The sequence below is a fragment of the Homarus americanus genome, unplaced genomic scaffold (genome assembly GCF_018991925.1).
Source record: "Homarus americanus isolate GMGI-L3 unplaced genomic scaffold, GMGI_Hamer_2.0 scaffold40856, whole genome shotgun sequence".
Classification (NCBI taxonomy): Eukaryota; Metazoa; Arthropoda; class Malacostraca; order Decapoda; family Nephropidae; genus Homarus; species Homarus americanus.
The window spans coordinates 6771726-6794283 of record NW_024734615.1 but is presented as its reverse complement, the minus strand read 5'-3'; the positions used below and the strand labels follow the sequence as shown (position 1 = coordinate 6794283).

The 22558-nt window shown below is 44.5% G+C and overlaps 2 protein-coding genes across 5 annotated transcripts in view; both read left to right on the top strand.

Annotated features, from left to right (window-relative positions):
• Nucleotides 1-6661: 6661 nt before the first annotated feature.
• LOC121870403 (lysophosphatidylserine lipase ABHD12-like) overlaps nt 6662-22558 on the top strand; it is a 152535-nt gene continuing 136638 nt past the window's right edge. For 2 of the 4 annotated variants that reach the window (XM_042372240.1, XM_042372238.1), the window contains exon 1: nt 6668-6754. The gene's annotated coding sequence lies outside the window, so the exon portion shown is untranslated. Of the gene's footprint in view, nt 6755-6953; nt 6973-22558 lie in introns of those variants that run through there. The other 2 variants (XM_042372237.1, XM_042372239.1) reach the window with 2 other exon arrangements.
• Nucleotides 19505-20209, top strand: LOC121870334. Its single transcript, XM_042372117.1, has 2 exons — nt 19505-19750; nt 19898-20209. Exons 1-2 carry the CDS (start codon nt 19505-19507, stop codon nt 20207-20209), a joined length of 558 nt encoding a protein of 185 aa, XP_042228051.1.

The window sequence follows — 22558 nt, the reverse complement described above, 5'->3', positions numbered from 1 at the left end:
GTTCCTTTGATTTAGTGGGCCACAGTTTGGGGATCTGTAGATACACCCGACGATAAGTAAGTCCCTCCCTTTAATTTAATTTACACCACTTGGACTCTTCAAAAACATCCTCTCTTGTACCCTCGCCTGGCTGGCTCTAAGGTCTTGCCTAGCGTAGATAACCACACCCCTCCTGCAGGATTCTTTGTTAGGTTCGTAAATGAGTCATATCCAGCAATACTGAACTCACATTCCTCTGGGTCGATTCTTCTGTTCTTGGTACAACAGTTCTACAACTCACAATATCTGGTTGGTGTACTTTTAGTAGTGTTTCAAACTCCTCTCTCTTATCAAGGAACGTGTCAGTATTAGTGTACATGACATTCAAGCCAGAATTTGTTCTCGGAACGTCTCTGCTCTTAGTAATAAACCTGCTCCACCCACATTCTCAGAAGCTGCAACATTTGCTAAGTACACTGTATTTTGCAGGTGGTTAGAAATGTCATTGTTTACACGGCGCTCGTTCCTCCTGTCCGGTAGGCTGAGCTGGTGCCGCCTCCCGGGTGGGGATTGAGGTGGAGGGTGCACTGCTGCCCCTGGCCCTGTGTCGGCACACTTGTTTCCACTACCTCCTCCTGAGTATAACCCATGTACACTCTGTCCCCGTTCCTCCTCGACTCCTTCCTCTTCTGCTTCAAGTCCTGCAGGAGCTTCTTGTGCTGTTCCTCTGCATTACCGTGCGGTCTGGGTGAATAAATACATCCCGAAATGCCTTGCCCTTGCAAGTTTTTTGCCTGCCGAATAACTTCCCATTTCTCCTCCCTCACCCCTAGTGTGATCCTGAGGGGGCGAGGCTTAGCCCCTGCTTTGTCCCAGCCTCCTCACATCCTGAGGTTGCTGGAATCTTCAGAACCTCTGTGCAAATATTTTGAAACAGCACCTTGTCGTGTGTTTCCTTACTCGCAGTTCCTCCGCCTGGCTCTCGGTGACTCCAAAAACTATTACATTGTTCCTGCGCTGGAGCCGTTCCTGGTGTTCCTCCTCTCCCTAACAGTAGGTCCGTTAATTTTCATTTCTTCGACACACTTTTTCAAAGTCCCAATCTGCTGTAGAACCTGTACTGATTCTGCATTACTCCGCCCCCCCGTGGCCCTCCTAATACGCCAGCATAACTCCTCTTAGCAACCACCTCTCTGTTTAGGCCTACAGTTTCCAATCTTTAATTTTCACTTTGAATTCTTATGGTTCTCACATCTCCATTTTCCTATCTATTGTGACCTCATGCTTTATAAGTACATATCTTAATCCTAAATTACACACTAAGGTAAGGTTCTGGTTTGCTAGTTCCTGGGTAAATTTATTGGGTTATAATATCAATGGGCACACCCGAGGCGGCCTAGACGCCAACCGGAACAAAACCTAGCGTCGTATTTTCATGGCGTAGGTATACAAGATATTTTCTTTGAAGCATAGTTTCTGGATCACATCCAACACTTCACATAGGTCTGATATATTTATCCTGTTTCCAGATCATTGTTCTCTTGTATTTTCACCTGATACCTGCAGTAGATATGTTCACTAATCGTTCACAGACGTAAATAGTACGACCTTCAAACTACGATCTACACTTAACCCGGATAATACACTAGTCCGTATCAATTGGACCTTCCCAACCATTCTATAGGTACCTTGAGTTATCCTTAATGCTGTGAGTACATACGATTAACATTATATACTCGTAGTTGGGTACAATTCATCAAATAATTCCGTAACATTCATTAGGTGAGTTAGTCTTTATCAATGTTTCCCGTTTTCTGAGATTCTACAAGCGCGGTTGATTTGAATGTTATGTAGCGTAATATGAATTAAAGGGGTGTTTAGGAATGACAATGATGTGCGCAGTACACTGCAAACAAAACAAAAGAAACAAATATTAACCTAAGCAGATAAATAAACAACAAAATGAAACAAAACAGGTACAATAACATTAAAACAAAGTAGAAAGATATACCTATGTACAGTATATACTGTATGTATATATCACATTCACCCCTTCGAAATATTACTGATACTGTACGATACTTAGAGGTCTAAGCGACTTGGTGGCTTTCTAGCACGTCCTGATCTACGTCGGGGAATATCAGAGCCTGGATGAGCAAAAGGTCCCCAGTAATTGGAAAATGGCTTATGTGAGTCCTATCTTCAAGAAGGATGATCGGTACTCCACAAATAACTATAGACCAGTGAGCCTGACCAGCATAGAATGTAAAGTACTGTACAGTAATCCGTGTTTTTTCGCGGGGCGAATTACGTTCCTGGAACCCCAGCGAAAAGCCGAAACCGCGAATACTCTTTTTAGAATCACTGTACTGTGGCCACCAAACAGCTCAGGTAGGTCATGCACTTAACCATGCCATGCTCAATCACGGCCCAGTGGTCACACTGATCAGTGATGCACTGTACCGGCATTTACTAACATCATTATTTGAAACTAATCATATTGTAGTATAATAATGGAAAAATGTAAACACAGTTATATACAAAAAAAAATTATTTACAAGTAAATAAAAAAAATTATATATCGCTGAGGTCGGCAATACCCGCATTGCCAGCCTCTCCCTGCTGTCCAAGCGTCTGCCCACCGTGTCATACCTTACCCAGTCTTGATCTACTCTCCCCAGCTTACTTACCTTCTCCCCCTCCAGTGTTCAACCATATGAAATTGCCAACAAACTCCTGAAATTTAAATCCAACGCTCACGACCCCAATTGACCTCCCAATCAAAATATACAAGGAGTTTGCAGTCAAACTTACCACCCCTCTGTTCTATTATTAATGCATCCCCAGACAAAGCAAATGCCCTAATGAATGGAAAACCGCATTTGTCACCCCCATCCCCAAGGTCACCACCCCACAGTCCCCTAACGACCTCAGGCCAGTTGCCATTACCCCCATACCCAGTCTACTTTGTGAGGACTTTGTTTTTGAATGGGCATTTGCCAGTATCTATCAGTCAATTGATCCACAGCAATTTGGCAATATGAGGACCTCCTCTACATCACACTGCTTGGTGAGCTTTCTGGATTTTCTGCACAGAAACTTGCAGAAACGTTAGACATCACTGGCCGTTGCCCTTGTGGACTTCAGGAAGGCCTTTGACCTTGTTGATCACTGCACTGTTATCAACAAGGCTATTGCACTAGGGCTGCCCACCAACCTGGTCTCATGGCTCACTGATTTCTTGAGTGGACGTCGCCAGGCAGTGAGGTATCAGAGCTTGGTCTCCACATTCCAACACCTCACCTGCGGTGTTCCCCAGGGGACCAAGATGGGACCACTGTGCTTCCTCATCCTGATCAACGACGCTCTATCGGACACTCCTCACAGGTGGAAGTACGTGGATGACTGCACTGTGGGGGCTTCAGTGGACAACACCGCACCAGACTACTCATCGCTACAAGGCACCCTGGACAGGCTACAGGCATGGACCACGGAGAACAAGGTCACCATCAACCACACCAAGACCGTAGTCATGCACATCAATACCGCCACCACTCCAAAAGTGCCGCCCGGGGCGGACCGCCCCCCCCCCGCCCCCCCCCTAGCTACGCTTGTGCTCAGAGGGCACTACTCAGTTGAGTGTCCTTACTTGGAGCTGGCGGACGCTCGCTCCACAAGGGGTCACAGCTCAAGATTGAAGAAGCTGCAAGTTCAGAAAACTGTGAGGGCAAACTTTTTCGGGGTGAGAGTTGTGAACTCTTGGAACAATCTACCAGAAGTGTTGTGACGGCACCGAGTGTGAGCTCTTTCAAGACCAGACTTGATCAACACTGGAGCGGGTTCAGGTACATTCAGGAGCCGGTGCATGCCTAGTACTTGCCAACAGTGCATAACAGAGGCGTGACCGATCGCCCAAGCGGCTAAAGAGCCAATCAATGGTGAAGAGGATGAAAGTAAAGTGGTGACTGGTTCCAACTGGGTCTAGGTGTTCCATATTGGCCACCATACCCTCCTCATTAGTTATGATGAGGCCAATTTGGCAAGTACTGTACTGGTATGCCACACTGGCTAATCCTCATGAATTTATCTGATCCTGCTCCAATGTTGGTCAAGTGACTCGAGTCTGGTCGCTACAACACTGGCAGGTTGTTCCAAGGGTTCTGTGGGGTATGAGATTGTTTGGTGTTCACACTCAGGATGGGATGGAGAAAGGAAACTCACAATGTGCTCTCTATATACATGTTGTATTGGATGTACAATGCAGCTTGGTGCTGGGAAGGCAGCATGGTTACAAGCGTGATGTAGAGAGAGCTGGTTGGTGAGGGCGCTCAGAGAAGGACAGCTTGTGGGTCGCCATGCTCGCCAGCGGGAGAGAGGACCGCCAGGCAGGCGGAGGAGCGAGGACCGCCAGGCAGGCGGAGGTGTTGCTGGCTGTGGATGTAGGTAGAAAAGGGCGCAGATCACCACGAGGTCAGGTCTTAAATAGCGGGCGTAGGCGTGGCTTAGCAGTTGACCCCCGCTCCGTGGTGTATGGCGGCGCTGGTTGACCTAGACCATGAGGCATACACTGGGGAATTGGTGGGGTCGGCTAGGCAGCGACAAACAGCGTTTGTAGGGGAGAATTCCACTACAATACTCCCCCTTCCCTCCAGGCTGTATAGGAGACTTGTTGTCTGCAGGGTTGCATAGCACATGTGAGGCAGAACGGGCGGTGCGTGCCTCATGTGAGACAACGGCGATGGCGTGGATGAGCCGGTCGCTGGGGACAACTGTCTAGATACACAATATCTGTGGGAGTAGAGAGGGAGAATAAGGGTGTGTGGAGGCGATGAATTTTGTGCTTCCCTCACGGCAGGTACAGAGTCGTCAGATGCGCCTGCTGGGGTGTGTGGGCCTGGGTCAGGAGCAGGGGCTGTGTCAGCAGCAGCGGATGAGGGCTCGTGACAGCAGCTGGGTCCACAACAGCAGCAGGGTGCAGGACATTAGCAGGGAGTACCTGAGGGAGAAAAGAGGGGTGTGTGGGTCCGCACTCAGGAACAGAGGCCGCATCAGGGGCGGCAGGGGTTACTGCTGGGCCGGGGTCGGCGTCTGAGGCAGGACGGGTGTGCTGGGGTCGTAAGAGGAGCGACTGTCTGCTTAGAGTAGCAGAGCTGCTCTAGGGTGTCTGACCTGCGGTGGAGAGACAGTAGCTGTAGAGCCGATGAGAGCTGCTTCTGGGTGGATAAGCCAGTCTTCCATGTTGCTTGAAGACTGGGAGCGTGATCAGTTTCTCCTCCATCCTGTGTGAGTGCAAATCTCCGGGAGTCACCATTTGTGGGGTATGAGATTGTTTGGTGTTCACACTCAGGATGGGATGGAGAAAGGAAACTCACAATGTGCTCTCTATATACATGTTGTATTGGATGTACAATGCAGCTTGGTGCTGGGAAGGCAGCATGGTTACAAGCGTGATGTAGAGAGAGCTGGTTGGTGAGGGCGCTCAGAGAAGGACAGCTTGTGGGTCGCCATGCTCGCCAGCGGGAGAGAGGACCGCCAGGCAGGCGGAGGAGCGAGGACCGCCAGGCAGGCGGAGGTGTTGCTGGCTGTGGATGTAGGTAGAAAAGGGCGCAGATCACCACGAGGTCAGGTCTTAAATAGCGGGGGTAGGCGTGGCTTAGCAGTTGACCCCCGCTCCGTGGTGTATGGCGGCGCTGGTTGACCTAGACCATGAGGCATACACTGGGGAATTGGTGGGGTCGGCTAGGCAGCGACAAACAGCGTTTGTAGGGGAGAATTCCACTACAGTTCTCAAGATTGATTGAGAAATATCCACTTCGGATTACAAGTGTTTATTCATGGTCATAATTGTCAAATTTGTCACTTTAATTGGCAAACTGCGATTCAAATGTTGTGTGTCGAAAGTTTTCTAAAGTCGCTGTTCCAAGAGTTCACAACTCTCACTGCAAAAAATTCACCCAGATTCTGTCTTCATTATTCCACCACTCTCCTCCTGTCTCAAGTTCAAGAGAAATTTCTTTCCCATTTTACTTTGCACCGACTCGTGGTCGTGGAAATGTACTGGAAGATTTGGCGCTTGGTTCTCTGTATGGCATTAATTTTGTCAATAGGTAAAAAGAAAATGGTTACCGGTACTGGTACGAGCAAACAACTGCAGTAGAGATGGCGGAACTATCGGCAGGCAGTTTCAATTTATAAACTTAAATTAATATATAAAAAGGTAAATATTCGTTTTTATCCCAATGGGCTACAATGGAAATAACTTCGTGTTATCCTCAGAGTGGTATTTTTCCGAATTAAGACCAACGTCACGCTCAATAATACTAATGGCCCTACCACTTACCTTATAAAATTCTAAGCAACTCAGAAACGAGTGATTTCCGACAGAAATGGATGCTAGGATCAAGTGAATCACATTAAAAACCTTAAGAAAAAGACAATTTTAAGCTTGAAGTGGAGTTGGTGTTAATCAGGAAGTTTTATCTACTTCGTTTTTTTCATATATGATTTTAATATACACTTAATAATTTACCAGTAAACAAATAAATAAATGATTAAAAATAAATTCATTTAATGGTATGCGTTACGGTATTTTGTGGTTGACAGTAGTGAACGGCACCAAGGTTATCGTAAGTTGGGCAGTGTTTCAGGATCCCAAATTCGGCAATAACAAAAGCAAGGAGATCAGCTGGGTGAGTGACAGCAGTGAGTGACCCGCCCTGACGACTGCTTAAGGGCTGAACGTCTCTCGTACACTCACTCTCACATAAATTATATGGTACGATATATCTCTTGATTACGTAGATGTAATGAGTTAAATGTGGATAGAATGAACGAAGTTCATATATTGTACGAAAGATTAGAATAAGTCGGTGAAGTGTAATAAGTACTGACACGGGCAGTGGAAAAGTCAAATGACTCATTACTGCTCATTATGTTGCTTATCAGCTAAAACTGAGTAAACTAGTCAGAATATGAGGAAATGGCCGGTTAACCGTGAGCATTTGTCTAGAATAATTTTTGTGTGTAATTTTGATTAATTCGGTAAGTTGTTTGTGTTTTATGTTATCAGACAGACCATCAGTATACTGTATATAAGTTAAAAGAACATTACTTCATTCCTTGAAAGCATTTGAAATGAAAATGGTGTAAGTCAAGGACAGGATGCCAGTAAACTTGTTGGGATGTTCAAAGAGCATTTGTTAATTGGTTAATGTTCAGTATTAAAGGGCACCAACTTATCAAAGCTTCAATTTAAAGAAGCCACAATTACAGAACATTGTCTGAGCTAATATTTCTGCAGTGAGAGTTGTGTATTCTTGGAACAATCTGCCAGAGTGTTTTGACGACATTGAGTATGTGCTCATTTAAGATCAGACTGTATCAACACTGGTGCTCGTTCAGGTATACTGTACATTCAACTCTCCAAGTATGTCCACTACTCATGATGAGCAGACGTTTGGGCCATGGTTAGTTTAGGCTAGATCTTAACCATCCAGGCCCAAACCAAACGTCTTACAATCCTATTCACATGCCAAGCTTTGGTAAAGATTTGCTTTAGGTTGAACGTGGAATTTCATATTTTTATTGGAGTGGATATTTTGCCGTGGCCGGCTAAGTTCCTATTTATGCTATTTTTACTGTGAGTGCCCTCTGATTGGCCAACTACTTTCTGTTTAATGTGACGGGGGTCCTCCCTTGGCTAGGAAGCTAGGTAAGCTTAGGTAGGTTTCTCTGGTTGGGTCAGATTCTATGAGGTCTGAGTAAATATCACCTCTTTTTATAATGGTCAGAACATCTGTGGAAAAAATGAACAAAATCAAACTTCTCCTTCTGGTTAGGAATGTTTATAGCTACTCAACGATCGACTCGGGGCAAAATAAATGCCAAGTGCTGCCAGTCACGGTCACGTATCGTTCCCGCATTGTTCGCCGGTAATGGACGATTAGCCAATTGGAGCACACTCGGTGTAAAATAGGGTTAGAAGGAACTTAGTCGGTCATGGCAAAATATCCACTACCTATTTTTATTTGCTAAAGGTGTAGAAGAGGGTGACCACCAGGAGGAATTGTCCGAAGTGGTTGAAACTTTTTCAACACACTAACATCATGATACTGTATTAACACAAAAATGGAAACGATAATGCATAGAACCTAATAGAACCTGACCTAACATACCCAACCTATGCATTATCTTGTTAATTTGTGTTAAACAGCTTACCATAATACTGAGGTTGATAGACATCAGGAGGAATACGTGGAAGGGTTCACCATCATTTAGGAAATGTCTCTTGAAGAGGGATTCAGCAAGGTGAACAACAAAAATGGCGCTGGGAGGAGAATTGTGAAGCGGGATAGAGTAAAGAAAAAGATTGTCAGGTTCTCTTAGGTTCTATGCATTGTCATTTCCATTTCTGTGTTAATGTCATGTTGTTAGCATTATAAAAAAAATAACAAATAATGCATAGACTCTAATAAAACCTGAGGTTGGGTATGTTAGGTCAGGTTCCCTTAGGTTCTATGCATTATCGTTTCCATTTTTGTGTTAATACAGTTTCATGATGTTAGTGTGTTGAAAAAGTTTCAACCACTTCGGACAATTCCTCCTGGTGGTCACCCTATTCTACACATTTACCTTTTATTTATATGGCAGTGGATAATTTGCTGTGACCAGCTAAGTTCCTACTCACGCTATTTTACCATGAGTGCGCTCTGATTGGTAAATATTTATAAGTTGCTAACACCTACATATATATTTAGTCTTAAATAGGGAGAAAGGAAACAAAATTAAAGTACGGTAATTTAATGTATTGCGTTTCCATTGGAATTGTATATTTTTTTTTAGTATTTTAACCAATAAAATTACCAACAAAATTACTTGTTTGAAGTGGGCAGGGCTTTAAAGTACTGTAGAGCGAAAAATGTGGGGTTAAAATACTAAAAAACACTAAACAAACTTTTGAAAATCTGACCTAATGTTTCCTAACCTTTCAAATCCAAAAACTATAAAAAATTTACCTTGTTCATGTTTTTGGTGTTGTAAAGACCTGGGACTTAGGGATAGAAATCCCTAACCAGAATTAATCAGGTTCTTAATTAAGGAAAGTCAAGGACCATGGATTTCTGAGGAATAACAAACAACCATTTGAGATTGACATCTCTTTACTATAAAAAATATGACACAAAACTCTGACACCACTCAACAAATATCAAATAACAATTTCGGGAGTCAAACAATTAAGTCAAGTCAACAGTTAATGGAGTCAAACAATTAATGGAAGCAAACAATTAAAGGGAGCAAACAATTAATGGGAGTCAGCAGTTAATAGAATCAAACAATTAATGGGAGTCAACAACTGATAGAATCAAACAACGAACAGATATTTCCTACGGCAGTGGCCCTGGGGGAAGGTTCTGGAACACGGTGATCCACACTCGGGGTAGGAAAGCATCCATTCAACTCCACACTCAAGCGACGTCTTGAAATGGCAGGAGAACACCGGGGCACAGATGGAATGAGATGAACTGACGGTCGTGGTATGCGGTAGTGGTAGATGACCAGAGAATTGACAGTCGATAGGTGAAGGTCTGGGAACACAGCCCACGAGTCCAGGACCTATGATGAGATCACAGCCAGAATTTGACGGACAGCGGGGTAGCTAGATAGTGACTGTATGGCGGCTGGGTTGAATCTGCCGGTGACCCAGATAGTCGCTGCTGTTCTCACCTCTGTCCAACCGCCCCAAGTGTCGTCCGCACCAGCAAACAAGCGAGTTAGCAGCGGTAACCAGCAGGAAGATCGATTCCGCCCTTACACAGCTCCCCCAACAAAAATCTACTGTAAGGTAGATTAAACTTAAGATTAGTACACAAAGCATAATCATCTTACAACAAATGCTTAAATACACATTGCACAATAAAGAAGGGTCATAGAAAAGAATAGGTGGTAACTTGATGTCCAAAACGTAAGGCCGTATCAAGGAACTGCACGTGAGGTCCACTTCAGTCCAAGTTTAAGTTTGGGCCTAATTCCAGTCGTAGAGGATTCTTCTATCTCGTCAGGTGTTGGCAGCAACTGGCAACTGAGATCAACAGACTCTGGCGTCCGAACTTCACAGGAACTCTTGCAGGGTAGTGCCTCGACTAACTCCAGCTTGGGGACGGCGTCAAGGACACGAGCAATGTGGGTCCTGCAATTATATTGCTTTAACAAATTAGCTGGAGAGAACGGTCCAACAAAATCTATGGCTACCCGAGAAGATGGTTCTGCAATGACGGGTAAGGGTTCAAGTGAAACAGGACGAACTCTACCCTTGGCGGACATACGTGGGCACTGATCACAACTCCTACAAAAAGCTCTAATATCCGCTCCCATACCTGGCCAGTAAAACTGATCAGCAACCTTCCTATAAGTTTTCCTACGAGAACAGTGACTTGCTAGAGGGCTCTTGTGAGCTACAGAGAGAATGTTACTACGACAAACAGCAGGGACAACAAGTAAAACCCGACCTACTTTAGCTGGTCGCTTGGATGAAACACAAGACCTGTGTAACACCCCATTAATAGAAACAAATTTATAAACCGACCCATCTCTCACCTGATCCTCCTCCCCGGAAGTCACCTTCTCCCTTACCCGCTTCAGAGTGGCACACGAGTCTTGAAGCTTGGCGAACTCCTTGGGAGTCAGTCAGTGGCAACAAATTCGGCAGAATCAGGGGAAGCGGTCGTTTCACCTTCGCCGTCCGTGTCTCTACAGCTTGGACCTTGGCGGCAGGCGTGGCGGCGTGAGAGGGTGGCGAGGCGACCTAGGCAGGTGGCGAGTCGTTGTAGTCAGCAGGCGGTGTGGGGACTGGTGCTGGTGGCGAAGAGACTGGTGCTGGTGGCGAAGAGACTGGTGCTGGTGGCGAGGAGAGTTTTAACCGTTCCGGGTCGTTAGGGTCACGAACACCGGGAACATTACCAATGAGAACACTGGCAAATTTAATGGGAGCTCTTACCACATTAGACCAATCAGTGAAATAGGGGCAACGCAGGTAGCACCCAGCAACAGGGAACTGGTCAACCCGACCTAAATAATCGGCGACACTAACCTTCGAGCAGCTGGAGATGTCAGCGTCCGGCAGGGCTTCCTCAGAGACAATAATGCACGAGCAACCAGTGTCCCTGTTGAAAGTAGATGCCCTAGACCCATTTGTTGTTCCACTGGCACAATAACAGGGGCAGCTCCTGTCTTCCAAGCAGAAGCCGACCTTGTTGTTGGGCTGATGAGTGTCAGCAGTCTTGAAGGCGAGGGGATTCCTGGGACAGCGAGAACGAATGTGCCCTTCTCCACAGCTGTGACACCGCACGGCTGGTGAACTACTCCTGTTTACTTCTGGGGATGGTTCTTTGGAGGACGAAGGCTTTGCAATCTTCACTACAGGAGGGGAAGACTTGGGTTAGGCGTTGCGAGCAGACGCCCAGTTGTCGGCAAGATGCACAGCTTCTCCAAGCGTCGCTGGCTGCTGCTCTTTGATGAAAATTCTCAAGTCTGGAGGTAGAGAAGACAAAAATTGATCTAATATCATGAAGTTAGAGAGAGGCTCAAAGGTTTCTTCAACCTCTGATACCTCCAGCCATTTTTGAAACAAACGACCCAGGTGAATCGAAAACTGCTGGTACGTTTCTCCCGCTCTAATCTTCGTTCTGTGGAAATCAACACGATATCCGTCAGAAGTCTTGTTAAATCCTCGCAAGAGAGCTTGCTTCAACAAGAAGTAATCTCGGGTGATGTCGGCAGACAGGGACGTGTAAATTTCTACCAGCTTACCACTCGGTAGGCTACCCAACCTTACAGCATAGCTATCTGGGTCTACACCAAGCAGCTCGGCTACCCGTTCAAACCTAACAAGGTAGGAGGCGATGTCTTCTCCTTCACGGTACACAGGCAAGCTGGGTTTTACCACATTGTCTTGTATATGGCCAGAGGATTCTGGTCTACTTGAAGCATTAATCCTAGCCAGTTCTAGGTCCTTTTTTGCCTGCAACTTAGCTAATTCGAACTCTTTCTCTCTGGCGTTCCTCCATCTCTCTCCCTTTCTGAGGTGCCTCCATCTCTCTCTTTCTTTCTGACGTGCCTCTCTCTCTCTGACGTTCCTCTCTCTCGATATTCTGTTGGGTGACCACATACTGACCAATCTCATTACCTGTCAGACCCAGGGCCACCGCTTGACCTTTCCACACCTCAAAAGTAGACATAATGATCCGAAAGGCCAAGAACAAAGGAAAAAACAAACAACTTACCCCGCAAATAGCCAAAGGTAACTCACCTAGTGGCTCAATCAGACCAGTAAATGATTTGAACCGACTGGAGGAAACCTCGTTCCGCACCCAGCCCAGCTGAATCACCTCAGGGTAACGAAACCGCACCAGGTGAAACCACAACAAAAATGCTATGACAGCATCAACAGTGCACCCCAACCAACACTAATTAACTTCCCAAGTACAAGGGAGAGCAACAAAATTAGCACACAGAAGGAAGGGATAACCACTGAACAACACTTGCTTCCGGGCCACAGACAGCAAGGTGGCGCGCTCACGGCGACTTACAACAACACCGGAACGAATGTTAAACCTCAGAAACCAAAGGTCAGAGATTATCCTGGCAAGGTCGCCACTTGTAAAGGCCTGGGACTTAGGGATAGAAATCTCTAACCAGACTAATCAGGTTCTTAATTAAGGAAAGTCAAGGACCATGGTTTTCTGAGGAATAACAAACAACCATTTGAGATTGACATCTCTTTACTATAAAAAATATGACACAAAACTCTGACACCACTCAACAAATATCAAATAACAATTACGGGAGTCAAACAATTAAGTCAAGTCAACAGTTAATGGAGTCAAACAATTGATGGAAGCAAACAATTAAAGGGAGCAAACAATTAATGGGAGTCAGCAATTAATAGAATCAAACAATTAATGGGAGTCAACAACTGATAGAATCAAACAACGAACAGATATTTCCTACGGCAGTGGCCCTGGGGGAAGGTTCTGGAACACGGTGATCCACACTCGGGGTAGGGAAGCATCCATTCAACTCCACACTCGAGTGACGTCTTGAAATGGCAGGAGAACACCGGGGCACAGACGGAATGAGATGAACTGACGGTCGTGGTATGCGGTAGTGGTAGATGACCAGAGAATTGACAGTCGATAGGTGAAGGTCTGGGAACACAGCCCACGAGTCCAGGACCTATGATGAGATCACAGCCAGAATTTGACGGACAGCGGGGTAGCTAGATAGTGACTGTATGGCGGCTGGGTTGAATCTGCCGGTGACCCAGATAGTCGCTGCTGTTCTCACCTCTGTCCAACCGCCCCAAGTGTCGTCCGCACCAGCAAACAAGCGAGTTAGCAGCGGTAACCAGCAGGAAGATCGTTTCCGCCCTTACAGGTGTTTAGTAGGTGATGGTAGTGTTTTTGATGTTCAGATGAGGAATCCTGAAACTCAATAAGTGATTCTTAGCATTTCTCCAAGTTTGGAAATGTTAGTTATGGTTTTCAAAGGTTTGTTTGATGTTCTTTTTAAGTATTTTATCCCACATTTTTCCTCGACTTCAAAGCCCTGGCCACATTGAACAACTAATATTGTGGGTAATTTTATCGGTTAAGATACTCAAATGAACGCAGTGGATATTTTGCCGTTTTGTTTACAAGTGGGGGACAATTAGCCAATCAGTGCACACTCATGGTAAAATAATGTTATTAGGAACTTAGACGATCATGGCAAAATATCCTCTGGCTATCTTATACTATAGGGAGAAAGAGAAAACACAACTGTATTCTATTATGTTTCCAGCAAAATTTTTTAATTTTTGAGTATTTTAACTGATAAGACCTCCCCAGTTAGTACAGTACCAACAGTTGGGTATTCTTAATGAATGCAAGGCATGCATTGCATGCCTAGTAGAAAGCAAAAATATTTTTAAATAGTATCTTTAATAATACAGATTTAATTTTAAAATCTTCACAGTTTTCACTCATGAAAGTCAAGGAGACTCGGTGTCCCTCAATGCATGTAGAAGGATAAGTCGCATGCCCTCAATGGACATATAGACGTAATCATCCTATCAATAATATGCTAAAATGAACTTAATTGTGTTGGAGCATAAGGAATTTGGGCCATTTTAGTAAAATTTAATACTTTTTCCCTTAATAAGCATGAAGTCTTATATTATACTGTGATATTATATTACCTAAGAGTTGTTGTTCTATAAGAGTGGCTACTTAATAAGTTTCTGTAAATGTAATGGGTACAAATGCATGCACTTCGAAAACTGCATTCACTTGTAGAGAGGCTATGTACATCGGTGGCAGCCCTCCGTCAGCTGGACAAAACTGATCCACATTATTATTTTAAATACTGTACACACTTGTATTTCTAAATAACTCTAAAGTTCGCTTTCAGTTATAGGTTTTTCACTTGGGAAAGTTATTCAGTTTTCTGTTTTATTTGAAATAATAATCGGATGATATAAATAAAAATATTTACAAATTATTTAAATGTTCAGCAATAAGATCATTGGCAACTTTACAGAGGGCCAGCATTGTGCATGATGCCTAGTCATTTTATTTTAACTACTTTATTTCTAAATTACTGTAGATCACACTGAAACCTTAATACAGCACAGGTATATTGTTTTGCATTAAGTATTTTTGCACCCATTATTTAAATATTTATAAAGATACTTTGTCAGATGCCACTGATATAATTTAAGAAATGGTGTTTATAAAAGCTTGACAACCCTTATTTAGAGAAAGGCCATATCCTACTTGATATTTGATTTGATAACTGATATACGAGGTTCGACACAAAAAAAACGAGACTGATGCTCTAACTCTTTTTATTTACCAAATTAAGAAAATCAACTGTGATTGCCTTCAAAGTAGTTCCCTTCTGAGTTGACACACAGCTGCATATGATGCTGCCACAGTTCAAAGCAATTCCGCGGATCATGTTCTGTAAGGCTGTTGAGGAGCTCCGTCGTTTTTGCTTTCACCTCTTCTACCGACAAAAAATCGGTTCCTTTGAGCACGGACTTGATGTTTGGGAAGAGGTAGAAGTTGCAGGGAGCCAGGTCTGGCGAATAGGGTGGGTGCTCGAGCACAGTGATGTTTTTATTGGCTAAAAACTGCTTAACACACAAAGCTTTGTGGGCTGGCGCATTGTTCGTATGACAGCATTTTTTTTCAACCTTTTTTGTACAAACCTTTGTCATGTTCAATTTTTCCGTGAGAATGCATCGAACACTTTCCCTGTCTAAGTTAACTTTCTCAGCCATTGCTCAAACACCCAACCTACGGTTTTGTCTAATCACATCTCGCATTTTTTCAATGTCGTCATCGGTAATTGCTGTGCGTTGACAGCCTTGGCCGTCAACATCTTTCATGGTTTGTCTGCCTTCCGAAAATCGTTTGTGCCATTCAAAAACGCGTGCACGAGACATGCAATCTTCACTGTAAGCCTCAGTCAATAATTGAAAAGTTTCTGTCGCGGAATTCTTAAGTTTAACGAGAAACTTGATGCTAATTCATTGCTCAGTTTTGCAGTCCGACATTTTCTGACCGAGCGTAAGAACATGTCTATACTTCAACACTCGTCCACTTGTACTGAGTGAAGCTATCGAGTTGAGCTTTGTCACACTGTGACAGGTTAGAATATGTTCAATAACCATCTGTTTGTCCCTCCCCTCCCACTCTTGGTTCCCGAGTTATAGGGTTACTCGTTATTTTTGTGTTGGACCTCGTATGAGGGTGTTCTGCATGCCTCATCAGTGCAACCACTGTATGCCATTGAGTACCAACAATATTGGTTGTTCAAAGTGGGCAGGGCTTTAAAGTAGAGGGAAAATGTCTGGTAAAATACTAAAAAGAACATGAAACAAACCTTTGAAAACTTTAATTAACCTACAAAAATGTGATGGTGTAGTATTGTGTGTTCAGATGAGGAGGGAGACCCATAAACTTGAAAGGGATTTTACTTTTTTATAGTGCTATGCCAAGGCATAATTTGGTATTATAATGTTTGTAAACTAGGTGTTTTGATTATTTTCTGTTCCATGCAGCAGTTATTTTGGCAAGTTAGGGAGATTTTCTTGCATACAGTCTCTCCTCAACTTATAACGTATTCGACTTACGACAACCTGGACATACGACCGCCATGGTCGTATAAAATATTTTTCACATTATGTATTTTCGAGTCCCGACGTTAGTGATCGCGCTGTGTACTAACAAAATTTTTGTTTGTAATTCCCTTTAAAATGGCTGGCAAGCATAAAAGTGAGAGTTCTCGTGGCGCTGAGAAGAAAAAGAGACACCCAATTTAGAATTTCTATGTATTATTTTCACCTTTTCGACTTACTACCTGGTCGTCAGGACGGAACCCCGTCGTAAGTCGAGGAGAGACTATATTATAAGCCTCAGTCAAAGTAGAACTTACTAGAACTTTCCAGACCTGTCTGGGTTGTGCTATAGCGTTTTAGGCATCTGACTAGAAATATATAAGCGGCAGCGAGTGGCCTAGAGTTAGTCGACCGTTTCTGCTCAGAGTGTGAAGTAACAAGCCTAGTTGTGCAAGTATTGTGGAATTGTTGTGAGCAATATAAAAGTGAAAATACTAAGGAATTGTACACTGGTAGAGTGCTGACTACAATATATATTCAAAGTGATAAGTCCAGCTGTGAACAGTGTTGTGAAGAATTAGTGATTATTAAAGAAGACTACAGTGCACAAGTGTATTTCTGTGACCTGGTGGAAATCTATCGACCTGCCTGTTGGTTGTCTGTACACTGATACTGATCGTCAGGAAATTACCAGAGACTGGCGGGACAGCCAGTGGTAATTTGAGGACACTTGTGATATACTAGGTATCTCTATACTGCATCTGTACACAAGACCTGGCCGCTGGTAACCAGTGGTGGGAGCTGGGTAAGCGGTGAAGGAGGGGTCATAACAGTGGTGTCAGGAGTGGGATAGCCTAGCAGTGAGATAGTAGTCAAGATGGAAGGTGACAGTGTCCAGACCGGAAGCCAGGCCAGGCCATCTCTGTGGCTGACCTGATGTGATTCTTACACGCACAACGAGAAGAACAGAAGGAGCAACAAACAAGGTTGCAAGAACAGCTACAATCACAACGAAAAGAACAGGAGCAGCAAACAAGGTTGCAAGAGGAACTACAATCACAAGAAGAAGAACATAAGGAGAAGCAAACAAGGTTGCAAGAACAGCTACAATCACAACAAGAACAACAGGAACATGAAAATGTTCAGCTCCAAGTGAAAATTCAGGAACAATGCAGGAACAGAGAAAAGAACAGAAGCAACATCTACAGCAGCTGCAGGAATAGATCGACAAGAAAATTCATGAACGGGATGAGGCTCTGCAAGTGATGTGTAACAGATGGAATGATACGTTTCATGAGGTGCAAGTTGAAGTGGGTGAAAAATTGAAACGGCACAAACAGAAAGTGAGTGGCGAGATCACAGAGGTACAACAGAAGCTAACAGTGGTGAACAGTGAGCTACAGAAAGTCGGTAGCAGGAGGGAAGCTCTGGAGAATTGTCTAACAGCAGGGTATCAGCCAAGATCTAGTAACCCTTATAATTGTGAAAGTGTGCATGAAACATCGTTTTTGCACGCTCCGGGTGGAATGCATAGTGTTCAAAATTCTGGAAAATGCGATGAGTGTGTGGAAAAGGGAAGTGTTGAGCTGAATTGCAGAGCACCTGAGTTCAGACCCAGATCTACATCAAGTGAATTGGGGAACTATCCAAAAGTGCCAGTAAAGAAGAAACCACAGGAATTCAATGGCAAGGTCTCCTGGGAAGTATACCAAGCACAGTTTGAGTTACTAGCTGAACAAAATGGGTGGGACGACACAGTGTGCAGTAAAATTGGCCATGAGTCTTAAGTTTGCGGCTATGGAGGTTCTCAGCCAGTTGACAGGAGAAGAGCGAAGCAGTTACATGTCACTGGTAAAGGTACTGGAACGAAGGTATGGAACCAAGTGTCAAAATGAGGTTTACAGGGCCATACTCGTACCCAGATTCCATACTCGTACCCATAATCAAGGTGAAACACTGCACGCAGCTTGCTCAAGACCTGGAAAGTATGGCTCATAGGGCGTACCCTGGAGCATCACCAGATCTGTTAGCCGTGTTGTTGAGGGATCAGTTTGTGGACATATTGGACAACACACACCTCAAGATTCAAGTGAAGCAGTCCCAACTGGTAACTCTACAGGAAGCTTTGGCTAGAGCCCTGGAGTTTAAATGTGATGTGAAGTCAAGTTTACCAAGCTTTAGGACAGATTCTAGCTCTGGGTTCAAAGCACGAAAGGGCCAAGTACAAGAGGCAGAGAGATTTTAAGGAACCTGCTGGCATTGTGAGACGATTGTGCACAAACAAGAGGACTGCTACAAGTGGATATGGGAGCGAGAGAAGGGTAATACAGAGGAGAAGAGAGGATGTTGGACATGTGGAGAAGATGGACACTTTAAGACTAATTGCCCACAGAATTCCAAGAGGGAAGCAGAGCAGCCCACTAAGATGGGAAACTAGAGATGGCTGGTGCTGAGGGATAATGACCAGCCTGTCTCACCAGAGCCCCACTGTTTACAAAATGCAACCGAGCCACCGTAAGCAGTGTCCAGGTTGAAGGCGAGATCGATGGCATAGGGTGTCTGTTGGTGATCGACACAGCCTAAGGGCGGACTTTTGTGAGGCCGGACGTGGTTAGTCATCGAAAACTACCCGAGATGTCGCAGCAGCTGTGCAGGATAACTGGACAATGTGCAGTACAGTACTAAACAGACCAGTGGATATCAGCATCAAACTGGGAGGGGAGGATGAAACCCTACAGGTTTATGTAGCAGATATAGAAGACCTTTGCATCCTTGGCCTGGGCTACCTCCTACCTGGCAAGTGTCAACTGGACCTTGGCTTGATGCATTTAAAAATAAAGGGAAAGTTCGGTATCACTGAGAACTGTGAACCATGTAAGTGCTAAGGTTACAGCTAGGCGGACAGTAGTTATTCCCACAAGATCAGAGGTGTGGTTGCCATGCAAGGTGAACAGTGCCTTGCATACCCTTCTGGGAGTGGTGAAGCCTGATTATCAGCAGTGTTGTTGGAGAGAGGCACTTCCCAAGAAGTGTAGTCACACTACAGTGAAGGGGGATCCAGCCCCTTGCTGGGAAGGCCTTTAGATGTTGCAGCTGGAAAACCAAGACCTGCAACCAGTGGTTGAATGGATGAACCAGAGCTCAATGCTGCCAGCATGGAAGACAATCTCTGGAACAAGTTAGACTACTAAAAACTACTGGGAGCAGTGGGATGCTCTTCGGTTGCAGCGCCAGTGGGTGACTACCGATGGCCTCAACAGGTACTGGCAGACAGTACTTCCCCGGAAGATGAGGTCAGAGGTCCTGAGGGATATGCACAACATTCTAACCAGTGGCAAAGGCTTTACTGGATTGGCATGCGTAAGAATGTGGAAGAATGGTGCCATTCATGCAATGTCTGTTGCGCCAAAGAAAGTACCAAAGCTACACATGCGTGCCCTACTGCAGTTGTACCATGCAGGCGCACCAATGAAGAGGGTCGCAGTGGATATTACAAGACCTATGCCACTCACTGCAGGAGGGAATAGGTACATCTGTTCTGCCATGGATTACTTCACTAAGTGGCCAGAAGTATATGTCATCCCAAATCAGGAAGCCACAACTGTTGTCAGGGTGAGGGTTGACTAGTTCTTCTGCCGGTTTGGTGTGCCCTACGAGTTGCACTTGGACCAGGGCAGAAATTTTGAGTCGGCTGTGTTCAGCGAGTGCTGTACACTGTTGGGTACAAGGAAGACTAGGACCACTTCGCTTTGGCCACAGTCAGACGGAATGGTAGAAAAGTTTTATTGGACCTTGGGGCAAGAACTGGCCAAGTACTGTGCTGAGGGGCAGGCAGAATGGGACCAGAAGCTGCCTGCTCTGCTGATGGCATATCGGTCGGCTACCCACGAGTCAACTGGATACACACCGGCAAAACTGATGCCGGATCACGAACTGTGGCTGCCAGTGGACCTGCTGACAGGAAGACCACCTGATGAAGAACTTCCTGAAGAAACCACCAGCTACGTCAAAAACCTCCAAAAAATGTTGACGGAGGTCCACCATCAAGTTCGAGGAGCTGTGGAGTTTTAAGGTGAAGTGATGAAGTGTAACCCTGATGTCCAAGCAAGCCAGGTCTGTTACAATGACGGTGATAAAGTCTGGCTGTATAACCCTCTGCGGAAGAAGGGTCAGTCACCGAAGTTGCAGAGTCCATGGGAAGGACCATACACTGTAGTGGAACGCCTTTTAGATATGGCCTACCGGATCAGGGAAGAAGGAAGGCTCAACCGAAGGTAGTCCACGTCATTCGTCTGTGGCAGTATCATGGGCCAGGGCAGTACATCTGGGAAAACTCTGGGAAGCAGTCACCTACCACCGACGAGGAGCAGACCAGAGATCCTGGAAGAACTCGGCTGTACCGATCGAGGGAACCAGACCATGGACCAGGAAGAGAGGCACTGTTTCCTCTCGGCGGAATTGAATGTGACAGGAAAGGGGGACCAATCTGAGGATGTGACTGAGGTTGCTGCTCCCAGGGAGGACTCCGAAGACACTCTCAGTACGTCGGCGGCAGCAGCGGAAGAAGAGTAAACCCAGCAAGTCTTAGGATTATCATGTATATTGTGAATAAGTGTGTCAGGATGACACAAAGATTAGGGAGGGGGTAGTGTTATGCTGAGGCATAATTTGGTATTGTAATGTTCGTAAACTAGGTTTTTTGATTAATTTCTGTCCCATGCAGCAGTTATTTTGGCAAATTTAGTGAAATTTTCTTGTATAAATTACTCCCTACGTCTTGGGCTAGGGTGCCGCTGGCTGCACCCCCGAGCGGGGTAAATTGAGAAAAATCAACTTTTCCAAATAAAATTTTTAGCTTTTTTAAATGATAAGGAAGAAAGAAAAACTATATATTGACCCTCTAGAAACTTCCCTGGGGCCACAGTGGTGAGGGAGATAAGGGGACAGTGTTGTTTTGACGGAGTGCTCGTGGTAACTATGCACTTAGCAGCCATTTTCTGCTTCCCTTTGTGTCCGGGACGGCCAGTAATGCATACGTTTACCGATCATAATACTTATTTCCTATAAATAATTCACTTAGAATATTTTATTTGCATTCCTTTTCATAAAAGTGCTCGGCGACACACACCCAGTGTCTCGTCTGGCTGTCTTTGTGTTTGGTAGAGCAAGTAATGCATATAAATAATTATCGGAATAATAATTCCACAAATAAATATATTTATAACATAATCATAGCATTATTTTCCAGTAATACTACACTACAATACAACTACACTAGTTTTAGCAATATTACTTTGATACAACATGATAAAATGGACAAACAATGAAAATGAAACAAACAAAAGTAGGTACAGTGGGGTATGCTATAGCGAATCTAATTGGTTCTAGAACCTTGTTCGTTATAGCATTCGTTCGTTATAGGATTAATCCGTTCCAGGCTCCCCAAATACAACCACTTCTGAAAAATATAATATAAAATTGTAAAAATTGTAAAAAAGTGCATAAATATGCATCTAAACCCCTGAAATAAAGAATATCGTTAATACTTGTAGTACAGAAACAATAAATTAGTAAAAAAGAAAAAAAAATTTTTTTAATAATGTTCGTTGTAGGAGTTTCGTTCGTTATAGCATTCTCAATTTTATAGGTAAAACCGTTCGTTATAGGAATATTCGTAGTAGGATCCGTTCGTTATAGCATACCCCACTGTAATTACATTCCAGAAGCTTCCCTGTGGCCAAGCGTGTGGCGTGACACACAAATAGTCACGCTGGAACCTGATAACCCATGCTGGGCATTCAAACATTGTCGCGAAAAGGCGCACGTTCCGGAACGTCAACCGGGGCGCCCTAGATGGATGTTCCAGAACGTCAACCGGGGTGTAGGGGTTAATGTATTATCCGTGTAAGAATTTTATTGAATGTATTGCATCATTTTGCTATGATTTACTTCCTATTGTAAGCCTCAGTCAGCAGAACGTACTAGAATTTCCCAGACCTGTCTGGATTGTGCTATGGAGACTGGCGGGACATTCAGGGGTAATTTGACGACACTTTTGATATATCTGCTGCTTTTGTACACACGACCTGGCTGCTGGTAAGCAGTGGTGGAAGCTGGGTAAGCGGTGAAAGAGGGGGGTTGTAACAAGAGGTTAGGAAAAGTTAGGAAAGGTTTTCAAAGGGTTAAATTTTTACAAGTGCACTCTCAACGATTTTATGGATTTTAAAATGTAATTTATATATCTCACCATTCTGAGTAACTTTCAATCTATACACTTCCATCGCAAATGAATAATAATGAACCTAATTGAACCTGACCTAACCTACTTAAGAAACCTACCTAAACTTACCTAACTTCCGAGCCAGGCTCCGACCCCCACCCCAGACCCCCACCCCCAGACCCCCACCCACCAGACCCCTG